The 21043-nt window shown below is 33.9% G+C and overlaps 2 protein-coding genes and 1 pseudogene across 2 annotated transcripts; 1 reads left to right on the top strand and 2 right to left on the bottom strand.

The window, feature by feature from the left end:
- Positions 1-704: 704 nt before the first annotated feature.
- LOC122582319 lies at positions 705-4069 on the top strand (annotated as a pseudogene).
- A 209-nt stretch (positions 4070-4278) lies between these two features.
- Positions 4279-6274, bottom strand: LOC122582321 (protein PHOTOSYSTEM I ASSEMBLY 2, chloroplastic). Its single transcript, XM_043754688.1, has 6 exons — positions 6168-6274; positions 5797-5900; positions 5185-5350; positions 5006-5098; positions 4789-4920; positions 4279-4545 (listed from the first exon to the last, which is right to left on the bottom strand). Exons 1-5 carry the CDS (start codon positions 6223-6225, stop codon positions 4790-4792), a joined length of 552 nt encoding a protein of 183 aa, XP_043610623.1. The 5' UTR covers positions 6226-6274; the 3' UTR covers positions 4279-4545; position 4789.
- A 348-nt stretch (positions 6275-6622) lies between these two features.
- Positions 6623-12122, bottom strand: LOC122581979 (casein kinase 1-like protein HD16). The gene is made up of 16 exons (XM_043754312.1): positions 11638-12122; positions 9963-10091; positions 9788-9861; positions 9601-9670; positions 9454-9509; positions 9149-9220; positions 8943-9037; positions 8797-8857; positions 8556-8685; positions 8247-8465; positions 8031-8173; positions 7749-7923; positions 7567-7657; positions 7336-7493; positions 7028-7216; positions 6623-6872 (listed from the first exon to the last, which is right to left on the bottom strand). The coding sequence occupies exons 1-16, from the start codon at positions 11989-11991 to the stop codon at positions 6813-6815; spliced, it is 2076 nt and encodes a 691-aa protein (XP_043610247.1). The 5' UTR covers positions 11992-12122; the 3' UTR covers positions 6623-6812.
- Between the last annotated feature and the right edge of the window lie 8921 nt (positions 12123-21043).

Below are 21043 nucleotides of genomic sequence, written 5' to 3'. Positions count from 1 at the left end.
CGAAGTAAATATTAAATTATTGCTATAATAAAAGTAATAATTCCTCTAAACATTTGTTACCAAAACATATTACCTTCTATAATATAGCAATGGAATGTGAATAGTGGTTATTTGTCTTTTTCTGCCACAAACTTTGGATAGATTATAAATTGAAAGAACTGGAAAATGAAACAAATATGAAGTTGGTTGGAGTGGTAAGCATCCCTTGGTTTATCTTCAAGGTCCCATGTTTGAACCTAGCCATCATCATAATCCTTTTTTTTTTCTCTTTATTTTTAAAAGTTACATATTGTCCCCTGTTGTTTTGGAAGATGCTTACTGCAGCTCTTTAACTTCTTTCTTATTTCTTTTTAAACCCTAAAACTTTAAAATTCATGGAATCATATATGTTTTGTAATATTTATTTTATTAACATTTATTTTTCTTTAATTTTAATTTATTTTGTTTCTCTTAATTTTTAACATTTTGTATTTTGTAATTTTTATATATTTTTACATTTTCTAACAATTTGTTTTTTTTTAACATATATTTTACATTTTTGTTTTTTATAACATTTTAAACATTTGTACCATAAGTTTTATGTTTTATAGAATTAACATATGTGTTGTTGTAATTTTTGTTTTATCTAATGTTTTTTGCCCCCCCCCCCCGTTATACAGTCAAATATGAAGTTGTTTTTGGCATAACTCAACAAACACACAAAAATGATATCTAGGAAACTATCTCCATCAAAGCTCAAAACCCTTTTTGCATTTTCACCATACACAACCTTTACATACACAAAACCTATATCTAACAACCCCAATATCATAAACCCTAAACCAAAAAGATTAAATCTTTTAAACCCTACGAAAACCCTAATACCCCAAAACCTCATTTTTTAGACCTTTTTCATCAAACCCATCTTTAAGAGATGGAAATTATGATGAAAAAGCCTCACAAACACTTCAAATTTGCCCTGGATGTGGTATCAGAATGCAAGACTTCGACTCGAAAAAACCCGGGTTTTTTATTACACCTTCTGTTAAAGATTCAAATTATAAAATACCCATTGATAAAAACCCATTGGCAGATGAAACCCAGATTCCAGATTCTCTTAAAAAAGGTTTCTTGATTGATTTTGATGAAAATCTTGAAAATGTTGAAAGTCAGAAATTACCTGAAAGGCCGGTTGTTTGTGCTAGGTGTCATAGTTTAAGGAATTATGGGAAGGTTAAGGATCAAAGTGTTGAAAATTTGTTGCCGGATTTTGACTTTGACCATACTGTTGGAAGGAAGTTGAGTTCGGTTTCGGGTACTAGGACTGTGGTTGTTATGGTTGTAGATTCCGTAGATTTTGATGGATCATTTCCTAGAAAAGTTGCAGAGTTGGTTTCAAATACGATTGATGACAATTCTCGAGCTTGGAAAGAAGGAAAATCAGGGAACTTGCCTAGAGTTGTGTTAGTTGTGACGAAAATCGATTTGTTGCCTGCATCTATATCACCAACGGGCTTCGAGCATTGGGTCAGGACTCGGGCTAGAGAAGGTGGGGCTAATAAATTGGCTAAAGTTCATTTGGTGAGTGCTGTCAAGAATTGGGGGTTGAAGAATCTTGCAGATGATATGGTGTCAATGGCTGGACCACGAGGGCGTGTTTGGGTCATTGGGGCACAGAATGCTGGAAAATCGACACTGATTAATGGGTTAGGGAAATGCGTAGGAGGTAAAGTGAGTGTTTTGACCGAGGCTCCTGTGCCTGGGACTACATTGGGGATTGTTCGGGTGGAAGGTGTGTTATCGGGCCAGGCTAAGTTGTTTGATACACCAGGGCTGTTGAACCCGCATCAGATTACTACACGGTTGACTCCTGAAGAACAGAAGTTGGTTAACATTAGCAAGGAGTTGAAGCCGAGAACTTATAGGATAAAAGTGAGTTTATTTGGCTGTACATTTTTGTAGATATAGCAGAAAAGCATGATTCTTTAGATAGTGCAATCCATGGTTTACAATGTTTTATTTATTTTTGTTAACTTAGTAGACTTGTGGTGTTGATTAGGCTGGCCATTCTGTTCATATTGCTGGTCTCATGAGGCTTGACATAGAAGAATCATCGGTGGATTCTATATATGTCACTGTGTGGGCATCTCCTTATCTTCCCCTGCATATGGGCAAAACAGAGAAGGCATCATCAATGGTGGAAGATCACTTTGGTAATCAGTTACAAGTATGGTCACTCTAGCTCTAACTTTGATCATTTTTTATGTTTTTATGAATTAAATCTTTTATGGGTGACATATGATTTGAATACTTTTGAAACGAATCTTTTGCTCTTTTTGTTCCAATAAGAATAAGATAAGATGTTAAATTCGAGTTTTGAGGCCCATTGGCCTATTTTCGATGCTGTGCCTATAAGAGAACTCACATCCATATGACTTTGAAGTTGAACTTGTGGGTTTGACCTCAAGTAAATCCATATAGAAATGGGAAGAAGCAAGTAGGTTATGAACTTGTTTAACATAATTGGGACATTTTTTCCTTTTCTATGTTGAGGTTACATATATGCCAATTATCTTTATTACAATAATTTGGTGGTATATGCTTGGGAGTTCTGTTAAAACATTGATAAGCTAGTTTAGATATTTGACCATTAGTCACAGATGGCAATTTTTTATGTGATTGAAATTTTTGAGAAGCACTCCGTTTTTGTTTAATAATGTGTACTCCATTTGTTTGATTATACTGCGACATTTCTTTAGGCACAAAGTCTTGACTTCTTGTAAGCGTCTGACTGTTTTTTGAATGGTGAAACTTGAAAGTACCCCTGCATTTCAATCAGTTTTCTATTATTAATACTGTCATTGTAGTTTACTAGTTTTAGAACTTGCCTAAAGTATTAGCCTTATTGCGGTGGGTTGTTTGTATTTACTTGTGGAATTAAATATTGTGTGTAGGGTTATACTTGAACATGTGACTTGTGGACTTGTGGTCGCAATAACCAGTCCTAAATTGGTGTTTGGATTAACAGCCTCTACTTCAGATTGTCTGATCATAGTTTTGGATAGCGAGTTTCATATAAGCTGCTATTAAATAGTTTATATACTTATTTACCCTTTATCCTTTATAATTTATACATTTGTTTCCCAAATAATCAGCTTTTTTCCAAACACTTGAACATCTGAATAATACAACTCAAAACAGCAGAAAGTGTATACAATCACTGTTTTCCACTGCATGTTCTATTAGAGCTACTTATGGGATTTTGATATCAGCTGAATATTCAACGGCCCTTATGACCTCTGAATCTTTCCAATTGTTATTGTTAGTAGTAGTATGGTGTGCCTTCTAATAGGGACTAAGATATTGATTTCTATTTTCACCCTCAGCCACCAATAGGGAAGCAACGGGTCGAGGAGCTTGGAAGATGGGTAAAGAAGGAATTCAGTGTGCAGGGCAACACTTGGGACTCCAGTTGCATTGATATTGCTGCAGCTGGTCTTGGTTGGTTTGCCATTGGACTAAAAGGTGATGCCAAGCTTGGTGTTTGGACATATGATGGTGTTGGTATCACCCTTCGCAACGCATTAGTCCCTCAAAGATCACATAATTTTGAAGTCACCGGGTTTACCGTCTCAAAGATCGTGTCCAGAGCCGATAAATCTATGAACAAACAACGTCACAATGATAAGAAGAGGAAAATTGGTGATTTAGAAACAGAAGTGACAACTGCTGGACTAAAAATCTGACTTCATATTTTAAGGGTTACTATCTGAAGAAAAAGTTCTCTCAATAGCAAGTGGTGTATTCATATACATCCTTTCCTATAATGAAATTCATGATCTTATGATTATTTTAAGGAAGCCTTTGTTCTGGTTTACAGATAATGACTGACTGTATGCATTCTTGGCACAGTCACTGTAAGAAGAGGTAGCAAAATCGGTGGGTCAGGTAGGTCTGTGGAACCTGTATTGGTTGGTGAGGGCCAAAGTTAGTCTGATTTGGAATGGCCCATAACAGTTTGTCCAAAGTTGTGTGAACTCTTTTATTGTTAATTTGTGTCAAATGATATGAAATATACCGTTTTATACTATTTCAGTATAATCTTGTTTTTCTTTGTTTATTGAACATTTAATCTTGTTACATTTAAATTAAATGTTTTAGGATTATAATATCATCTCTATGTGTAATAAAAACAAGTAAAGACCAGTTAGTTTACCTGGGGCTTTTGCAAATAACTAAAGAAGAAATTACATTCTTACAAGTGCAGAACTGAATTTTTGCATATGCAACTTTAGAATCTAACAAAAAGATCATCTTATCTAAACCAGACCTCAATTCTTCACAAATTATAAGGAGATTAACAACCCTGCTTTCAAGATAATACATATTTAAAATGTTTCCTCTACCGAGTCTATAGATGAAAAAAGTTGGATTGTGTATGTGATATCTCAGCAGCTGCTCGAGTAAGAGTTGTCCGACTTGTCTCTTCCAAAAAGGTTTTTGCATAGAAGTTGCTCCTATATACGCATGTATTTGATCTTCTATATACCATTGCTCATTAATAACCTGAAAGCCAAATTGTACCAGTGAACAAAAAGATAGTATCAAGATTAATAACCCTCAACTTTGCTGAAATGATGCATTTTGGATCAAATAGATGAGTAATCTTTAGATTCTACTGTTGCATGTCATTAAACAGTAAACACCTATAAAAAAAAAAGGCTTATGGAAGGTTGATGTTGTCTCCATCAGACATCTTATCAGTATCCATATGAACGTTAACCAAATAAAAGCAAGTTGGAGAATGACCTTATGAGTTTGGAAGTAGTCTTCCATTATACATCTTATCAAGCAGTTGCTTGGCATCAGGTCTCCTAAGAAGACCTTTGTTGTTGGGTAAACCGGTACCTAAACAAACAGGACATACAAGCTTCCCCCGGCCTGTATTCCAAGTCAACAAAAACTGTTGTCAACAACTCTAGTGCCAGCAAAATGCATCAAGACACAAAATCAAGAAATATCATACCATAACAATTTGGACATTCAGTAAACTCGTAGGTATCTTTAGCCCGTTTTCTGTTTAGAGCTTTCCATTTTCCTGTACCACCACACATATCACCTAGATACAAAATCAACATCTCAAGGACCAGAAAGGCAACATCCAATATAATTTTTCAATCACATAAAAGTAAGATGAAAACATACATATGATAGCACCACTGCCCATACAGTTGCGACACACGGGTCTTTCTTTGAAGTCAGGAGCAAGTGCATCTGCCTTCATATGGGAAGTAGTCGAATTGCTTATTAAAGCCATTGATGAAGCTAAACACGCTACACATAGTCTCCGTGAAGTCAACTGAGTTTCACTCTGTCAAAATGAACTTAACTTTAGAAATCATTGTTGGAATGTCAAGTATCTAAAACCTGTCATACTAATCATTGTTTGCACCAAAATGTGAAGTACTTTAACTTTCTTTTCTTTTTTTCTTCTTTTGTTGTCATACAATGATACAAGTTAACAATTGTGTCTTTCCATTTGGTTTAACATACTTACATATTTTGATGCAAATCAATTGTAACAAAGCTACTTTGATTGGTAAAGAAAGTGAAGGTATATTGTGTTTTGGAGCAATTATAGAAACAAGAAACAAAATCAACAAAATGTAACTATGTTTGCATATGATGACAAAAAAGGGGGCACTTAGTCTGTTACAATTTTAATGAAATTGGCACAACTACTTATATGTTGCTGTTCAACCTATTAAGCAACAAAGAATTAGCAGTGGAAAGCATGATAAAGGCGAAGAAGGCCACCTTTTTCGTGATAGGTTCGGGCGAGGCATCAGCAGCTGAGGAGGAGGAGGTGTCGGAGGATTCGGAGACGCATCTCACACGAAAGCTCGCCAGCTTCAGATTGGCTAATAATCAAAACTTGAATTAATAAGTAAAAATGTTAAACTTATTCAGTCAGATGGTATAATAACAATCATATTGAGTGAGAATAACAGAAAGTGTGTCATACATAAATCAATATCAATAATCAATAATAAAATAAAATTGCATCTTGAGAATTAAAAACAATGAGATAAGACTTGGTTGGTTGGAACTTGAAAAGCTTCAAGTTTTTTAGTATGGTTTAATTGATTAACATAGAAAGGAAGAATAGAAAGAGAGTAGAAGTGTACGTCTAGAGTGTAGAGCAGGTGAGCGAGGTGTGATTGCACAAGAAAGATGATACGCCATTTTTCTCTCTTCTTTTGCCTTTGCAGATTTTTGTAACAAAGGAAAGGAAGACCTTTTATTGATTAGGATATGATATAGTGACGTGGCTCTTTTTCAACCGTTAACACTCCCGCCAATTTATATATATGTCATCCCGTCTCACTAATTACATACATTTCATATTCCATGTTTTAGATTATGAAATATATATATACTCACTGTTATAAATGACTAAATGTAATGTTATTTCATAATGACATATTTTCTTAAAAATAACCTTGCAGGTTTCCTGCCTTTACCCAACGAGGTTGGATACACACAAAAAAAAGACCTTTAAGGGTCTTGGGCATCAACCATCATGACCGATTTCAGGCTTAGGGCCTAAAGGCCAGTAAGAACATTTGTGCAACAAACTACATTTACGAGGAGCCAACTATACAGCTTCAATATTAAATAATAATCTCTTACATCATTTCTGTAAAACCCCAACTTCTAACATCACTTCTTCAGTTACCAAAACAATGATAAGTAACCAAAAAAAAAGAGTAATAAAAAGACTAATGGCTTCCTCAATTTAAGATAATCGTCTAGCAGGCCTTGCTATATCATCAAGACACTGTTCTTCCATAGCAAATGCACGCGAGATATAAATTTTTTGCCCACTTATCCTGCACGTTCCAAAACCAGAAATTAACATTAATGATCCTTGATACAGATGACAGATACAAGAAAGCGGTGACGTTCACACTAAATGTGGCAGTTTTAACTGCTTATGAGGGAAAGTATACTACAATGTTCACATGATTCCATCAAATAGTCTTACCTTGACATGTGTACTTGGAAACTGGGATGTACGTAAAGTTTCCTGTGTCTCATCCCCGGGCTTACGACGAGGCACACTCAAGATGAGAGCAGTCTGATCAGACGTGGCAGCAGTTGATGTGATACGATACCCATTATCCCAACGTCTATGGATTCCCTCACTTGGATACAGAAAATCCAACTCCACTACCTAGACATTTGGTAACACATTTAATGTTGATGTGAACTACAGGTTTTTATCAATATAAAAGCAAAATCTAATAAAAGCAAACATATGCCCCTGAAAGTTTCAACGCTTGGAAGCTCTACCTGATCACTGAATCCAGCATTGCGTGACATGACAACACCCCATCGTGTACCAGCAGTTGCCATAGAGGTCACATGGAACCCTTCTCTCCATTTCTTGCTTATCCACTTGAACGGGAAAGACTCACTTACTTTGTACGACTGTTGAGAGTATGGGGTCCCTGCAGGGCCAATTTCGTAATTTTAGTCACAAAGTTGAAAAACTGTCCAAGTATGAGTACACCATCTACAAACCTTTAGACATCACCACAAGAGAGCTCCCATTGTTCGCACCCGCAATAGAGCTGATGTAATAGTTCTTTTCCCATTGTTCCATTATCCACTCCTATAACATAAACAGGACCAAGACAAATACATAAATAGTCCAGAATGGTTTGCACAGAATGCAATATATACAACAATCGTGTGGCATTTACCTTGTGTAGGAAAAAAGGAGACAGCTCATAAACTTGACTTGTAAAGCCGGTTCCGGCATCCATTATAAGAGCCCACAGGTTGGAACAAGAAGACACGGAACTGATAAGTAAACCGTCTGCATTTCCCCTCTCAACATGTTGTGCAAGTCTTGCATCGGCAACATTGTAATGGTACCTGATGCAGCATAAAAGAGAAGTCAATGTAACTTGATAGATTCACATGTAATATTAAGTAAAAAACATAAAATCTGAAATAGAAATTGTAATAGATAAGTTATGCACCTTTGTTTCATAGGTTGCCTGGCATTGTAAACAGAGATCCACTGTGTAGCAGGGACTCCCATCCTAATCTTCTTTGCAGGCTGCCCTTCATCATCTTCAGCAAGATTCAATCTGCCCCGTTTTTGGCCAACTTGAGTTATAATCTATAAATAGAAGTATGTCAGAAACAGGAAGTAGCTACTACATATAAAGAATGATTTAAAAATTAGATATCACCTTTTGAGCTCCATCTGTATTGATTGGTCTTATGGAAGGATTTGGGCCAAGCAGACCCTCAAACAAAGAGATTAGTTTAGAATAATTAGGTTCTTCATCGAACTTCATGTTCCAAACAATCTCAATAAATTGCTTTACAGGAGGGGGGCAGAAACAGCACAACATTTCAGGAGATGTGGTCATTTTTTTCTTGCACACTAAAAATGATTTGTTGTCACCCTAACAAACATATACATGTTTATGATCAGATTTCTGAAACCTTAAATATAACTTGGCAAAAAGAGAATTTTTGGTGTCACAAAGCAATACCTGATACCCTTGCCAAGGCAGTCTACCACGATGAAGAAAGACAAGAGTATATGCAAGAGATTCCAGATCATCTCTTCTGCTTGCTGTCCTTCCCAGGTGTGCATGCACACTCGCATATCTAACTGTTCCTCTACAGTAACATAAAAGAAATTTTATGCAGATGAAAAGAATATATATCAAGTATATGTATACAAGACGCCATGAAGAGGTTGCTTCAATTATTTGTGAAAACAAATGTTACCTAAACATGTCAGGTCTCTGATCATAATCAACATGTTGACCACTGTCACGCCACTTAGTTGCTGCATATATCACATATATAAGAATTCATAACTATATGAGTAAAATGGGAAAAAATCACCTAACAATGCAGACAGGATGTCATACCAAGCCCAAGGTCAACAAGAAATAACTTCTTCTCTTGAGGTGTTGATGGTTGACCAAGTAAAAAGTTCTCTGGCTTTACATCTCCATGCACATAACTAGTTCCAGCAGTATAGCATGTAAGAGAACAAAATAAACATTCCATATACTCGTATATAACGAGTATCACAATGAGAGAGCTAATAACAAAGAATAATTAAAGGTCATACCCTCTTGCGTGCATCTTCTCCAAAATCGATAAAGACTCCACAGCTATACAAGCTACCATTTCTGAGGACATCCTGGCAAAAACATACAAAATCAACAAATCAACTCACATGAATGAACATATGTTTTTTCCTGATTACTCATGGTGTGCAGTTCCTAAAAAACAACTCAAAAGAAATGAAACTCATTATACAAAAATAAAACACCAAAACAAGATTAAAACAAAAAAATTTGGTTTAAAATGCAGTTAACTGCAAGATAATTGAGCTAAAATCGTTGGTTTAGGTCCGCAAGGTAAAGAACTCACGACTGCCCAGAAGAATTCCAGACATCCCACAAACTAGGTCCAAGCATATCCATAACCTGGAATATTATGACGAGAGAGACAGATTAATGTTATTATTATAGAATGATCAATGATTCATTTAGTTAAGCAAGAAACAGAATAACATACCATAACATAGTAATCTCCTTGTTTTCCTTTATAATGAACTTTAGGCACTCCATGAATGCCACCCAGAGTACTGTTCCACCAAAACCCGGAGATGTTATTTATTATAAATTAGAAAAAAAAAACTGCAAAAATAGATTTAAAAACCGCCAATACACACGCACGCGCGCGCACACACACACACACATACTTGTAAACTTGCCACTCATATGGAGGACCATAACTGCAGCCTTTGCTGTTTCTATGCTCAAACTTAAGAGCTACCTGCCAATCGCATAATTAAAGAAAATGGACAGCAAAAATTAGATTTCAGAAAAACAGATTCTCATTAAATCTAAACTTGATTGCTTGGTACCAAAACATACCTCTGTAGCACCAGGACCTGATATTCGATCAGTTCCACCACAAACACGACGGCCTACAAATACTTGACCAAACCCACCTTTTCCTAACTTTTTCTCCACCTTATAATGAGGGGATCCACCTACTTGAACCTGAAAGTAGCCAAAAACAAAAGATATATCAAGTTAGCTGGTACTGACTTTGAAAGCTTAACTAGGATATTCAATAATCCATGCAGGTCCCCAATTATAAGTATAAGAAAAACAAACAATATAATGAAAACCACAATACTTCCATTTATTGAATCTCTAGTTTATGATTAAACACAACCACTAAAACTCTACCGCCTCACTACCTTACCTACTCTTACACACCGCAGTGCACAGCAGTCGGCAGGAAAACACCATTAAACATCAAAGGCCGCAACATTGGACATTAGTAAACCTAGTTATCATCAAGCGTACTAATTTCTCTAAATGAACAAAAAATTCATCCAATTCAACAATCAAAGCTTTGAGGTATAGTCATATTTATATAAAACCAAAACTTCACAATTCTTTTTTAGCATATATATAACTAAATCATGCATTCCTTCCTGCGCTGCGAATCAGCAAATACATTTAAATAATTGACAATTTAAAACATAAAAAGAATGTTAATATAAACTAAGGATTGATTATAACTAGTTTAGGATAGTGTGTGAGGGAACAGCAGAATCAGATGACCTGAAACACGTTTCTTGTTCGTGCTAGGAAGATAAATGAGAGAATACATCAATCTGAAATCCATATTTCAATAAGGAAGAAAATAGTGATTATACTTGATATTTGGGTTAAAGTGCCCATTAGCAGATTCCCAATACAGAAGTGGTCAGCCAAGTAAACTCCTAAAGCTCATTTTTCAAGCATTGTCATTTTGGGTTTCCACTATAAGAAGCACAAAACAAGATCAGATTTTCTTAACTTGTTAAGAAATCAACGTAAGAGTGTTGTAACATTGAGGGAGCACACGATCTCAAACAATTACGTACAGAGCTATGCCACTTGCCTCAAACAGGTTATCTGCATACTTTGAATTTAGATAGCTTTAACTAGGTCCATAGATAAATAGCACAACCTATACTTCTAAACTACTCTGTATATTATTACATCAAGCATTTATCCTCCCCCAAATTTATGATTAAACACAACCACTAAATCTCTACCACCTCACTACCTTACCCACTCTTACACACCGCAGTGCACGGCAGTCGGCAGGAAAACACCATTAAACATCAAAAGCCGCTACATTGGACATTAATAAAGCTAGTTATCATCAAGCATACTAATTGCTCTACAGGAACAAAAAATTAATCCAATTGAACTGTCAAAACTTTGAGGTATAGTGCTATTTATATAAAACCAAAACTTCACAATTCGTTTTTAGCATATATATAACTAAATCATGCATTCCTTCCTGCGCTGCGAATCAGCAAATACATTTAAATAATCGACAATTTAAAACATAAAAAGAATGCTAATTTAAACTAATACATATAAAAAATTTACTTTCTTAAACTACACATATAACCACAAATCAACAATTCATATAATTATAACAACAAAAACATCTTTAAACAATTATATATAAAGATATACATAACAGATAAATAAAATTATATATAATATATATATGTATAAACAGAAACTATATGTATACCTTATCAGGAAAAGGAGCAGTATTTCCTTCTTCTTCCTGACCAGAAAATCTATTAGCACTCAATCCACCACTGCCATCCGCCATTGCTTTTTCTTCTTCTTTTTTTTTCACACACACTTTTTCCTCTTCTTTCACTTCAACAACAGCAACCGCCGCCGCAGCAGCCTTAGCAACCGCAGCGCGTGTCTTCACGTACTTGCCTTCTGATCGCTTCACCGCCTCACCGGCCGTACCGGTTACCTTCTTCTTCTTCTTATTACTATTAATCTTATTAATATTGTTATTGTTATTATTATCGATTACTACCACAGGAGAATCACGGCCAAGTCGTACACCACTGCGTAACACCGGCATTCTTTTTCTGAAACCCTAAGCATAATCGATCAATTTTACTGATTTTTTTTTCCGAACAATTGGATACAATCGGAAGGGATTTAAGTGTGTTTGATTTTGAAATTTAAAATGGATTTGACCAAGATTATTTGCGTATTATGTAAAGGTTTGTTTGCATGTGTGTATATATATATGTATAGGTTATATATTATTTTATATGAGCTAGGTCAAAATTGGGGAAGAGAGGGGCAGCATTAAGATATTTTTTCTTTTATGAAAATTAATACGGGAAAGGGAATATGAAGCTGTTAAGCAGTCAAGTTGGGTGAAAAACTCTTTACATATTTTTTTTAAAAGGTAAAAATCATAGGGGCCATGTATTTATTTAAAATATTAAAATATTAGTATGTGAGGGGTTTTTCACAAGTTGGGTACATAACAGCCTCATACTCACTTTTCCCAATTAATATATATTCCTAAATACTTTATTTTTTATAAATCCTTCTAAAAATTAGCATAAAAATCCTCTTAAATTATAAAAATTTAACATATGGTATCCATTAATTTTATTTTCTAATCTTGCTCTCTGATTTTGTTACATGTCTTTATCTAATAGTTAGGAGGATTTTTAAAATATTGTATTAGGAAGATTAATTATTTCCCTTTTAAGAATCAAATCAAATCAAAAGAGTAATTGCAAATAAAGCTAACTCAACAGATGCATCCCTGGTTTTTCTCACAAGTTTTGAGTTAGGAGTGACAAGTCTGTGGGTTTTTTCACTGAATCATCTGTAACGGCGTATGGTCTACATCTCGTAGTCTAGGGTATGTGCATGTTTCACCATATACGGTGAGGTGTTCCCAGATGTCGAATACCGACTAACTGTTTAAAAAAAATCAAAAGAGTAATTGCATAATTTGTCCATATGGTTTATCTATTTTCGTGCTTTACATTCTAGTTTGAAAATTTTAAATAAATACATCTAAACTAGTAAGATTCTTTGCACTATACATCCCTATGGCTAATGGCCTTTATCGTATCATTTGGAGAGAGGCGCAAAAGCTCTCCTTTTGACTTGGGGGGCCTTCCCCAATAGCGCTAGGACCTAATCCCTAAACCTAAAGTAGCTAGGGAAGTAAAATTAATATATACGTTATTTCGTGACACGTGCCCACATGTGAGGGCAGTTTCGTAATCTTCCCGCCGGAGCAGGGATGTAAACCACAAAAATAGGTAAACCACATGGACGGATCCTGCAACTAACTCTATATATCATTTTTTCCGTAAAAAATCTATAAATTGAAAAGTAAACTAACTCAAAAACGATTAGCGTTTTAATTCGGGTAAAGTTTTTTCTTATATACATTTTGATTTGTTTTAAATTTTTGATATTCATTTTATTATATCGGTTTGAAAGTGACATTCTTTCGTGTATAACCGTATAAGGTTTTTTCAAGATGATAGTTTATTTATCGAACTGATTTGTTTATGTAGTGTTAAAATAACTTATATTTTAGTTATTTATGTGATTTACATCTTTACTTGGGTGGGGAAATTACAAAACTGCCTTCCCATGTGGGGCACGTGTCACGACTTAACGAATATATATTAATATCATTAGCCACATGGACGTAAAGTGCAAAGAATCTGACTAGTTTGGATGTATTTATTTAAAAATTTCAAGTAGAGATGTAAACCACGAAAATGAGTAAACCATAGAAAAATTCTGGCAATTAACTCAAGGTTAAATTATCGTTGTAAAATTACAATTGTATCTTAGTTCTCCCAATTAGAGTTTTGGACCTGGAGACTTAGATTCGAATCCTAATAGAGCAAGATTTCGTCTTGTTGTTTAACTATTAATAGGAGGTTTCCCTCCTTCCTTGGTTTCTTGAAAATGCGAATGGCATCCTACATACCTAAAAGACGTAGAGACGGCTAAGTGGGACGAAGAGGTTATGACCATTCAAACACTAAAACTATCATCCATAAGAAAACTATCCTCTTTTCATTTGTAGTCATTTACACTATCACAACTTGTCACACCCCAAAATGGCTTAGTGTAATAAAGCAGGATCATAACACCATTTGCAAGTAAACGACCTCTAAATGCGACGTTTAGAAAATATTATTAAGACAAACACCGTTGTTTTTCTATAGTGTTATGAGTTCACAATACTTCTAGAGAGATTTTTAAAACATAATAAAGTTGACAAAATATAATGTTAAGAAAATCTCCATATAAATACTTCAAGTTATGCGATTTGTGACTCACACATTGTGCATCTAGCAATTACTTCATAGAGCTCAATTTCCTGAGAATACACACATAAGATACGTCAAGATAATGTTGGTGAGCTCATAGATTTATACCAAAATGACCATAGATCACAAGATTTGCATAGTTGATAATGTACGCATACAATATCACAAATATTTAATAAAATAACCATGTAATGCTCATGTCTTGAATCGATACCTTAACAATAATAAGTTTACCCCTCTAATGGTGATTATTCCAATTACACCACGCTCATATTCAAATATTATATATCCGTTGTGCCATAGTGCGACTATGCCGGATAGGAGTGTCAACCCAAATAGTACTATTTATAATATTCGCGCTGTTGTTTCTCTATTCAAGTTCTTAAAGGATTTTAAATAAGGCAACCATATAAGTACATAAGCATACATAAAAACACTTGTGATCATAAATGTGTATTCTCATCTCAAAATGATTTAAAAAGGGATCTATGAAAACTCACAGTAGCTGAAGAGGTAAATTAGTATGATGGCAAAACAAGCAACTAGTCTGAAAGAGTAATATGCCCTATAAAAATTTTGGTTCAAACATTCGTTAAATTCTTAATTGTTAACCAAGTCATTCTTGGTTACCAAAATGGAATGGCCAGGTAGGTCGATCGGGTGGCAAGATCCTTTCGATACACGACCCTTGGTACACGCACTTTCGGAAAATCCAGCAACCAACACTGATATAGAGTGACCCGCCTAGACACCATCCCATTTGGTTAAATATATTTATAAGTATTGTTTTAAGATTGTGCATTTTTAATTTAAGTATATATATATATATTAAAAGAGTAGTTAAACAAGACTTTTAAGACACCTTTCAAATTTAAAGTTATGCTAAAAATATGCCAAGTCCATAATTTTTTTTCCCACAATTTATATTTATATTTAATATTTAGTATCTAATTTATATATTAAATTAACAAATTAATAATTTCATCTAAACCAAAAAAACAAAGGATGGTTTAAACATTTTTCAAAGATACGTGCTATATTTTTTTAGTAATTATGGGTACTTGCTTTCTAAATGTAAGTAGTATTAAATATGAAACTATATCTTTATACCGTAGTAAAAAAAATTATTTTATTCATAATTAGATTCATATCTTTTAGGCAAAGATAACAAATGTATTTTAATAAATATATATGGAGTATTAAATTTCTTAATAGGAATTCGAATCTTTTAATTAAATAAATGATATCATTTTGACCTATAAATTCTGTCTCACTCCAATTGAAATTTTAGCAATTCTCTTTGCATTGTTAATCTATCTTACTCAATGGTTTTTCATTGATCAAGGTAATGAATAAATTATTCACTAATTGAATTTGGTTGACTAATATATATGAACATTGTTAACCAACTCATACCACGACGTCATTGAATATTTGTGTCTTAAAAGACCTACAATTCTTGTAAAAAGTTTAAGAATGGAAGCTAACCATTGATTCAAAATTAAAAAACTCTAGCATGGGAGTTTCGCAGATAGAAATGTTGTACATTGGATCTAAAAATTCCATCAATTTATTGTTAAATTTTGTAGGTATGGGATGAATTGATGAAGTTGTTACAAGTACTAAACGTGTAAGATACTTTAGCGTTTTTATTTAACGTTAATGAATTTCTTTTTCTATCATATTAAGTAGCCATGACACATTTGTAGTCGCTAACTAAGCTATCATCTTTTCAATATAAACTAAACTTACATAATTATCACTATTTGCACAACACCAATTTCTTTAATGGTTAGGTCCCCGAATCAAGTTTTTCTTTTAGACCTTTATGACGTCTTCCATAGTTCCTTTGTACATGACATTAAACATGATATATGTATGCACGTTGTGATTAATCATGTCACTATACTAATAAGAGATATACCTCAACCTGAATGTGTTTATTACTATTTTACATATTAGTTAACTTTAATACCATCTCCTTAACTATATGTTTTACAAGTATCCACAATAAAACAATATTCATCATTAATTTAAACAACTGTACATCGTGCAGGTAAAATACCTAGTATATATATATATATATTAGTTACCTTTTTAAAGTTCATTTATCAAAACTAGATAGTATATATATAATTTAGCTTAGAAAAATTTTGCAAGACAATTGAGTCATCTTTATATATAATAAAGGAAGATTGTTTTTTAAATTATTTTTGGAAATAAGTATGATATGTCATGTCTACAAATTTCTTCAAAATGTTTTTATCCATTTATGATGTCATATTTGATCAAAAAGCTTTTTAAAGATAAATACCCCATTAAATATTTTTAAATGTTTTATTTTATTTATGATGTCAACAAATTTATTCTTTTATTAGAAACAAAGTAAATTCTTTTTTATATAATATTATAAATGTCTTTTTATGTTTTATTAATGCAATAAGTACTAATATGTATAAATGTGTCATGTCTACAAATTTCTTCAAAATGTTTTTATCCATTTATGATGTCATATTTGATCAAAAAGCTTTTTAAAAATAAATACCCCATTAAATATTTTTAAATGTTTTATTTTATTTTTGAGGCTTGATCTACGTTTTTCTTGGCTTCTATTGCGGGAATACGTGCCGATAAAACTTGTCGATGCTCCTAACGTGATATATCACCCTTCCGGTGAGTTCCGAAACCCCTTTTTGGGGTTTCCGGTCGTCGCCGGCCAGAATCGTTCACTTTTACGGCCAAAACCTTGTTTGGCTTTGCAGGGGTGTAGTTTGCTATGTTCTTACTTGTTCCTTTGGTTTTCCGGTGATCTCTTTTTGGGGTTTCCGGTTTTCCGATTTGCTTCCTGTTGCTTCTTCATGTGCTCCTGCATGTTGCATCGGTTCTCCAGCGAACCCTTTTTTGGGTTTTCTGGTGAGCCCTTTGCTGCTGTTGCTCTGCTACTGCGGGATGTTTTCTGGCGAACCCTTTTTGGGTTTCCGGTTAGACTTCCTGCTTATATATGTATATTTATTTATTTACATTGCCGGCTTTTTCCTTGGTAGTGTTACCGGTAGCGTTGCCGGAGTTTTTCCTTGGCGGCGTTGCCGAATTTTGTTCCATTAAAGCAATAGGTAGCCGTAAAAAGTAGTTCGTAGCCGATGATGATATCGTTGAACCGTTTTTTAGGTTGCCGGAAAAAAAGGGCGATGATGATACAAATGTTCGTAAAAATGGGACTCGGATGATCTGGGGCGTATCTTGGCGGGGTAAACCCGTCGGGTTAGCAGCCATGGCGTCCCCGACTTCCGAAATTCCCGACCCCCAAATTCTGAGCCCAAGTTATATTTTTTACAAAAAAGGGTCACTTTTTTTAGTTTTCCGGCAACTACATTTATAAATTCCAATGTCTTTTTATGTTTTATTAATGCAATAAGTACTAATATATATAAATTTTTGTGTTAATCAATTTAATATCTCCAAGCCGAGTTATAATATATCAATAACAAAAATTATATACGCTTTTTAAGATTTTTTTTCTTTTAAAATTTTAGTTAAAAAGCTCGGGTTAAACCCGGGTTGATTAGCTAGTATGTCGAATGAAGTAGTAACCCGTCCCATCTTATGGTATAGTTCCATTTAGGATGTACAATATTTTGTGTATATCTACTTAAGGTAGACTTAAAATATTAATTACTTTCAAAGTTTATTTATTTGAAAAGAATCAGTGAGTAATCGGCTTTGGTAGGATTTTAACAACATAATTGGTTTAGTTCATATATTGATTTAAAAAGCGATGTAGTAAACCCATGCATTCTATCTGTTTAAATTAACCCATCCCATATATGTGGTCTTTAAAATATTATGTAATGAAAAAAAATATTATAAGTGTACATGATCTTTTATTTAAATCAGAATGTCCAATTCTAGTATTTTTTTAGTTTTTGAAATCATGACCTGTCCGCAAGGTTACCGGAACAATATTATGTTGGGTCATTTTAGTTACATATATACTAGTTTATCATGTTATGTTTTATATCAGTCCCTAGTGACATGTTTTAAAATTTTTGAAGCGTAACGAGATATTGAACAAGGTTTAGGAGCTTACAAAGAGAGAAGAAGACTTTTAGACTGTAGAAAGGTTTGACAAGAGATCGAGTAGCTTGAGTACGAGAGTCGAGACCTGCGATTAGAGATGCAAACGAAACATGTATGGGTGACATAGTGTCACCAAAGTGGGACTTCATGGACGGGGATGTGTTTTGTTACTTACACTACGTTATAATTGCGAGGTCAAAAGATCGAGAAATCAACGAGGCGAATGAGTTGCGAGTCTTGAACTTCCCGCTGCTATTATGCTTCAAAAACAATAGACAATTTTGTGAGGCTCTCGTACTACTTTTAGACGAGTGAGAAGAAGAGGGAAAATAACAATTTCGAAGCTTACATTCTTGACGCGAGTTTCTCGAATGGAACTAAGAGAATGAATCAGAAGGCAAAACAACTTGTAGACCTTTAGTCCTACTGTTTGATCGAAGTAACAAGAGGAGAATGAAATGAGACGAGCTTGTTGCTGTGATGTTCAGTCGAAATATAATCAAACGAGAATGCTAAGAGGTATTTCACCCGAAGTAGAGCCCAACGATAAAGATGAACGAAGTAGTACTATTTTGTATGTCACGATGATATATATGTACATTGTATTTGTTGTTAACTTCAGTAATTGTTGTGAAAGAGACTAGGGATTTTAATAGGGGTGGTAAGGTGTTAGTATGAATGTGTTTTCTCTTATGCCATAATGAAATGTAAAGTGATGTTGGTGTTTGTGATTTGTTAACTGCCGAAAAAGAGTGTAATTAAGAGAGGATTTAGGTGTGTTGGTGTGGTGAAAAAGGATGCAATTGGTGTCCTATTTATAGCCAAAAATCAATGAAGCTTGATCTTATCATTTTTGAACTAGCTAGTTGAAGGCTTGGTTAGATTAGTTAAGAAAGTTATAAGCTAAATCCTTTGGTTCATCTTCAGGCTAGATTTAGGTATCTTGGCCTAGTTGATTTTGTAAGTTCTTAGGGAGATTGTGTAAGGTTTCGTCTCCTAGTCCAACAACGGTGGTCATTCAATAGATATCATAGGATTTAGTGTTTATTTAGGATCTTGATGTAGCCTATGGTTGATTGGATCAAGAAAGGAGGGATGGAAGGTGTCTTTGTTTATTTGCAAGTGAAATTGATAAGGAAAATGACCCTTGGGGTCGATCTACTTAAGTGAGTAGATTGCACAAACTACATCTTATAATTTGTTTTGTTGGCAAGTCTTATGATGCTTTTATGTTACTAAATAAATTTTGTACAGTAATTTGTGTAATGAGAAATGAAAATGAACCTTTATCTTAAAGCATGCTTTGGCATGGGAGTATGTTGGTTAATATGAGGAAAGACCATGGCTTAACTTTTTAACTCAAGTAGTAATTAGTCATGGTACAAGGATTGATCCAATTATTTGACAAGGCCATTATGGCTGATTATTCTTGTCATCAAAAGATAGGGATTTAAATCTTTGTTTAAGATATTTATAGATGTCATGCAAGTTGACATATTCACTCATGCATACAAGTCCTATAAATAACCAAATTAAAAATATTTTATATAGGATCTTGGGCATAAACGACATATTTAAATTTGCTCGCCACTAATTAAAAATATATATATATATATTGCTAAGGTAGTATATATTGATCAAATAATAGCTTCACATATCTTTAATCATGTCTTAACTTAACTATATCATGCTTAAAAGGGAAATTAGCTCTAAAAATTTTAATTTAACCACTAGGATTAAAGCATAATTTTTGCAAATGTCACACAACTCTCTTTCAATATTTCTCTCTTTCTATCATTTACCCCCCTTTAATAATATCCCCGCTGCAACGCGCGGTTACCATGCTCTTTTATTTTAACATTAAAAAGGATGTATTATTAATATGAAACTTCTAGCGAGAAGCTAGTAAGTACATACAAGGTGAAAATAAAAAACAAGAAAACAATCAAAGTAAGGAGTTACATTGAAAAGGAGTTCCAAAGGGACCATGAGATATCCGAGGGCGGTCTATTAGATAACTGATGTACGTTTTTATTTCTTGTCTTTAAATTTATGTTGTACAAGTAACTATTGATATCGCCTATTTTATATATATTTATTTTACGCGACATCATTTCTTTTATGGTTAAATTATGAATATTTTAATGGACTTTGGATATTTAATAAATGATTTATTAAAAATATAGGTCCATGTGAAAAAGTTAATAAAAGATGGAAGTTTCATTGTTGTTTGCAAGTTGGAAGATAACCAAGCTCAAATGGATAGTCAATATATTATTTTTGCAATTTGATGGTATGGCTGATGACTTGTACTATTCGTATTTAGTTGGAATTGTCATATTTTATTACGTGGACTACAAAGAAAATAAGAGAAGGAATGGGCTTTTTATCACTTGGGCATTTAATTGGAGCTTATTTTGTGGGCTTGGGCTGAAAAGAAAGAAAACACAAAATGGCCGTTTGGCCTTTTGTTTTGTGAGTCGGCGAAAGAAGCAGAAAGAAGCAGAGGACCCCAAAGTCAAAACCACTATATATATATATATATATTCTAAGATTGGAGTTTTCTAAGGTAGTCGACAAGAGTTTTTTTTGAAGGGAATCGAATAAGGGTAGGAGGTGGGTCGGTCGAATTAGTGAGCAGCCATAATATTAATTTTTAGTTTTAGGAGCAGCCGAAAATCAAGACCTCACTTTGGTGAGGAGGTGTCACATAAAACAAAAGAGTACAAC

This window comes from Erigeron canadensis, chromosome 9 (assembly GCF_010389155.1).
Source record: "Erigeron canadensis isolate Cc75 chromosome 9, C_canadensis_v1, whole genome shotgun sequence".
In the NCBI taxonomy this organism is placed as follows: Eukaryota; Viridiplantae; Streptophyta; class Magnoliopsida; order Asterales; family Asteraceae; genus Erigeron; species Erigeron canadensis.
This window is presented reverse-complemented; position numbering and strand designations above follow the sequence as displayed.

Excerpts from the sequence above, each read along its gene's own strand:
- LOC122582321 (XM_043754688.1), bottom strand. The coding sequence starts at position 6,225 with ATGGCGTATCATCTTTCTTGTGCAATCACACCTCGCTCACCTGCTCTA. Across the intron at positions 5,351-5,796 it reads CCGAACCTATCACGAAAAAG|AGTGAAACTCAGTTGACTTC; the intron begins GTGGCCTTCTTC and ends TCATTTTGACAG. Across the intron at positions 4,921-5,005 it reads TGAATGTCCAAATTGTTATG|GCCGGGGGAAGCTTGTATGT; the intron begins GTATGATATTTC and ends CTTGGAATACAG.
- LOC122581979 (XM_043754312.1), bottom strand. The coding sequence starts at position 11,991 with ATGCCGGTGTTACGCAGTGGTGTACGACTTGGCCGTGATTCTCCTGTG. Across the intron at positions 7,924-8,030 it reads AGGCAACCTATGAAACAAAG|GTACCATTACAATGTTGCCG; the intron begins GTGCATAACTTA and ends ATGCTGCATCAG. Across the intron at positions 7,217-7,335 it reads ATGCTGGATTCAGTGATCAG|GTAGTGGAGTTGGATTTTCT; the intron begins GTAGAGCTTCCA and ends CCAAATGTCTAG.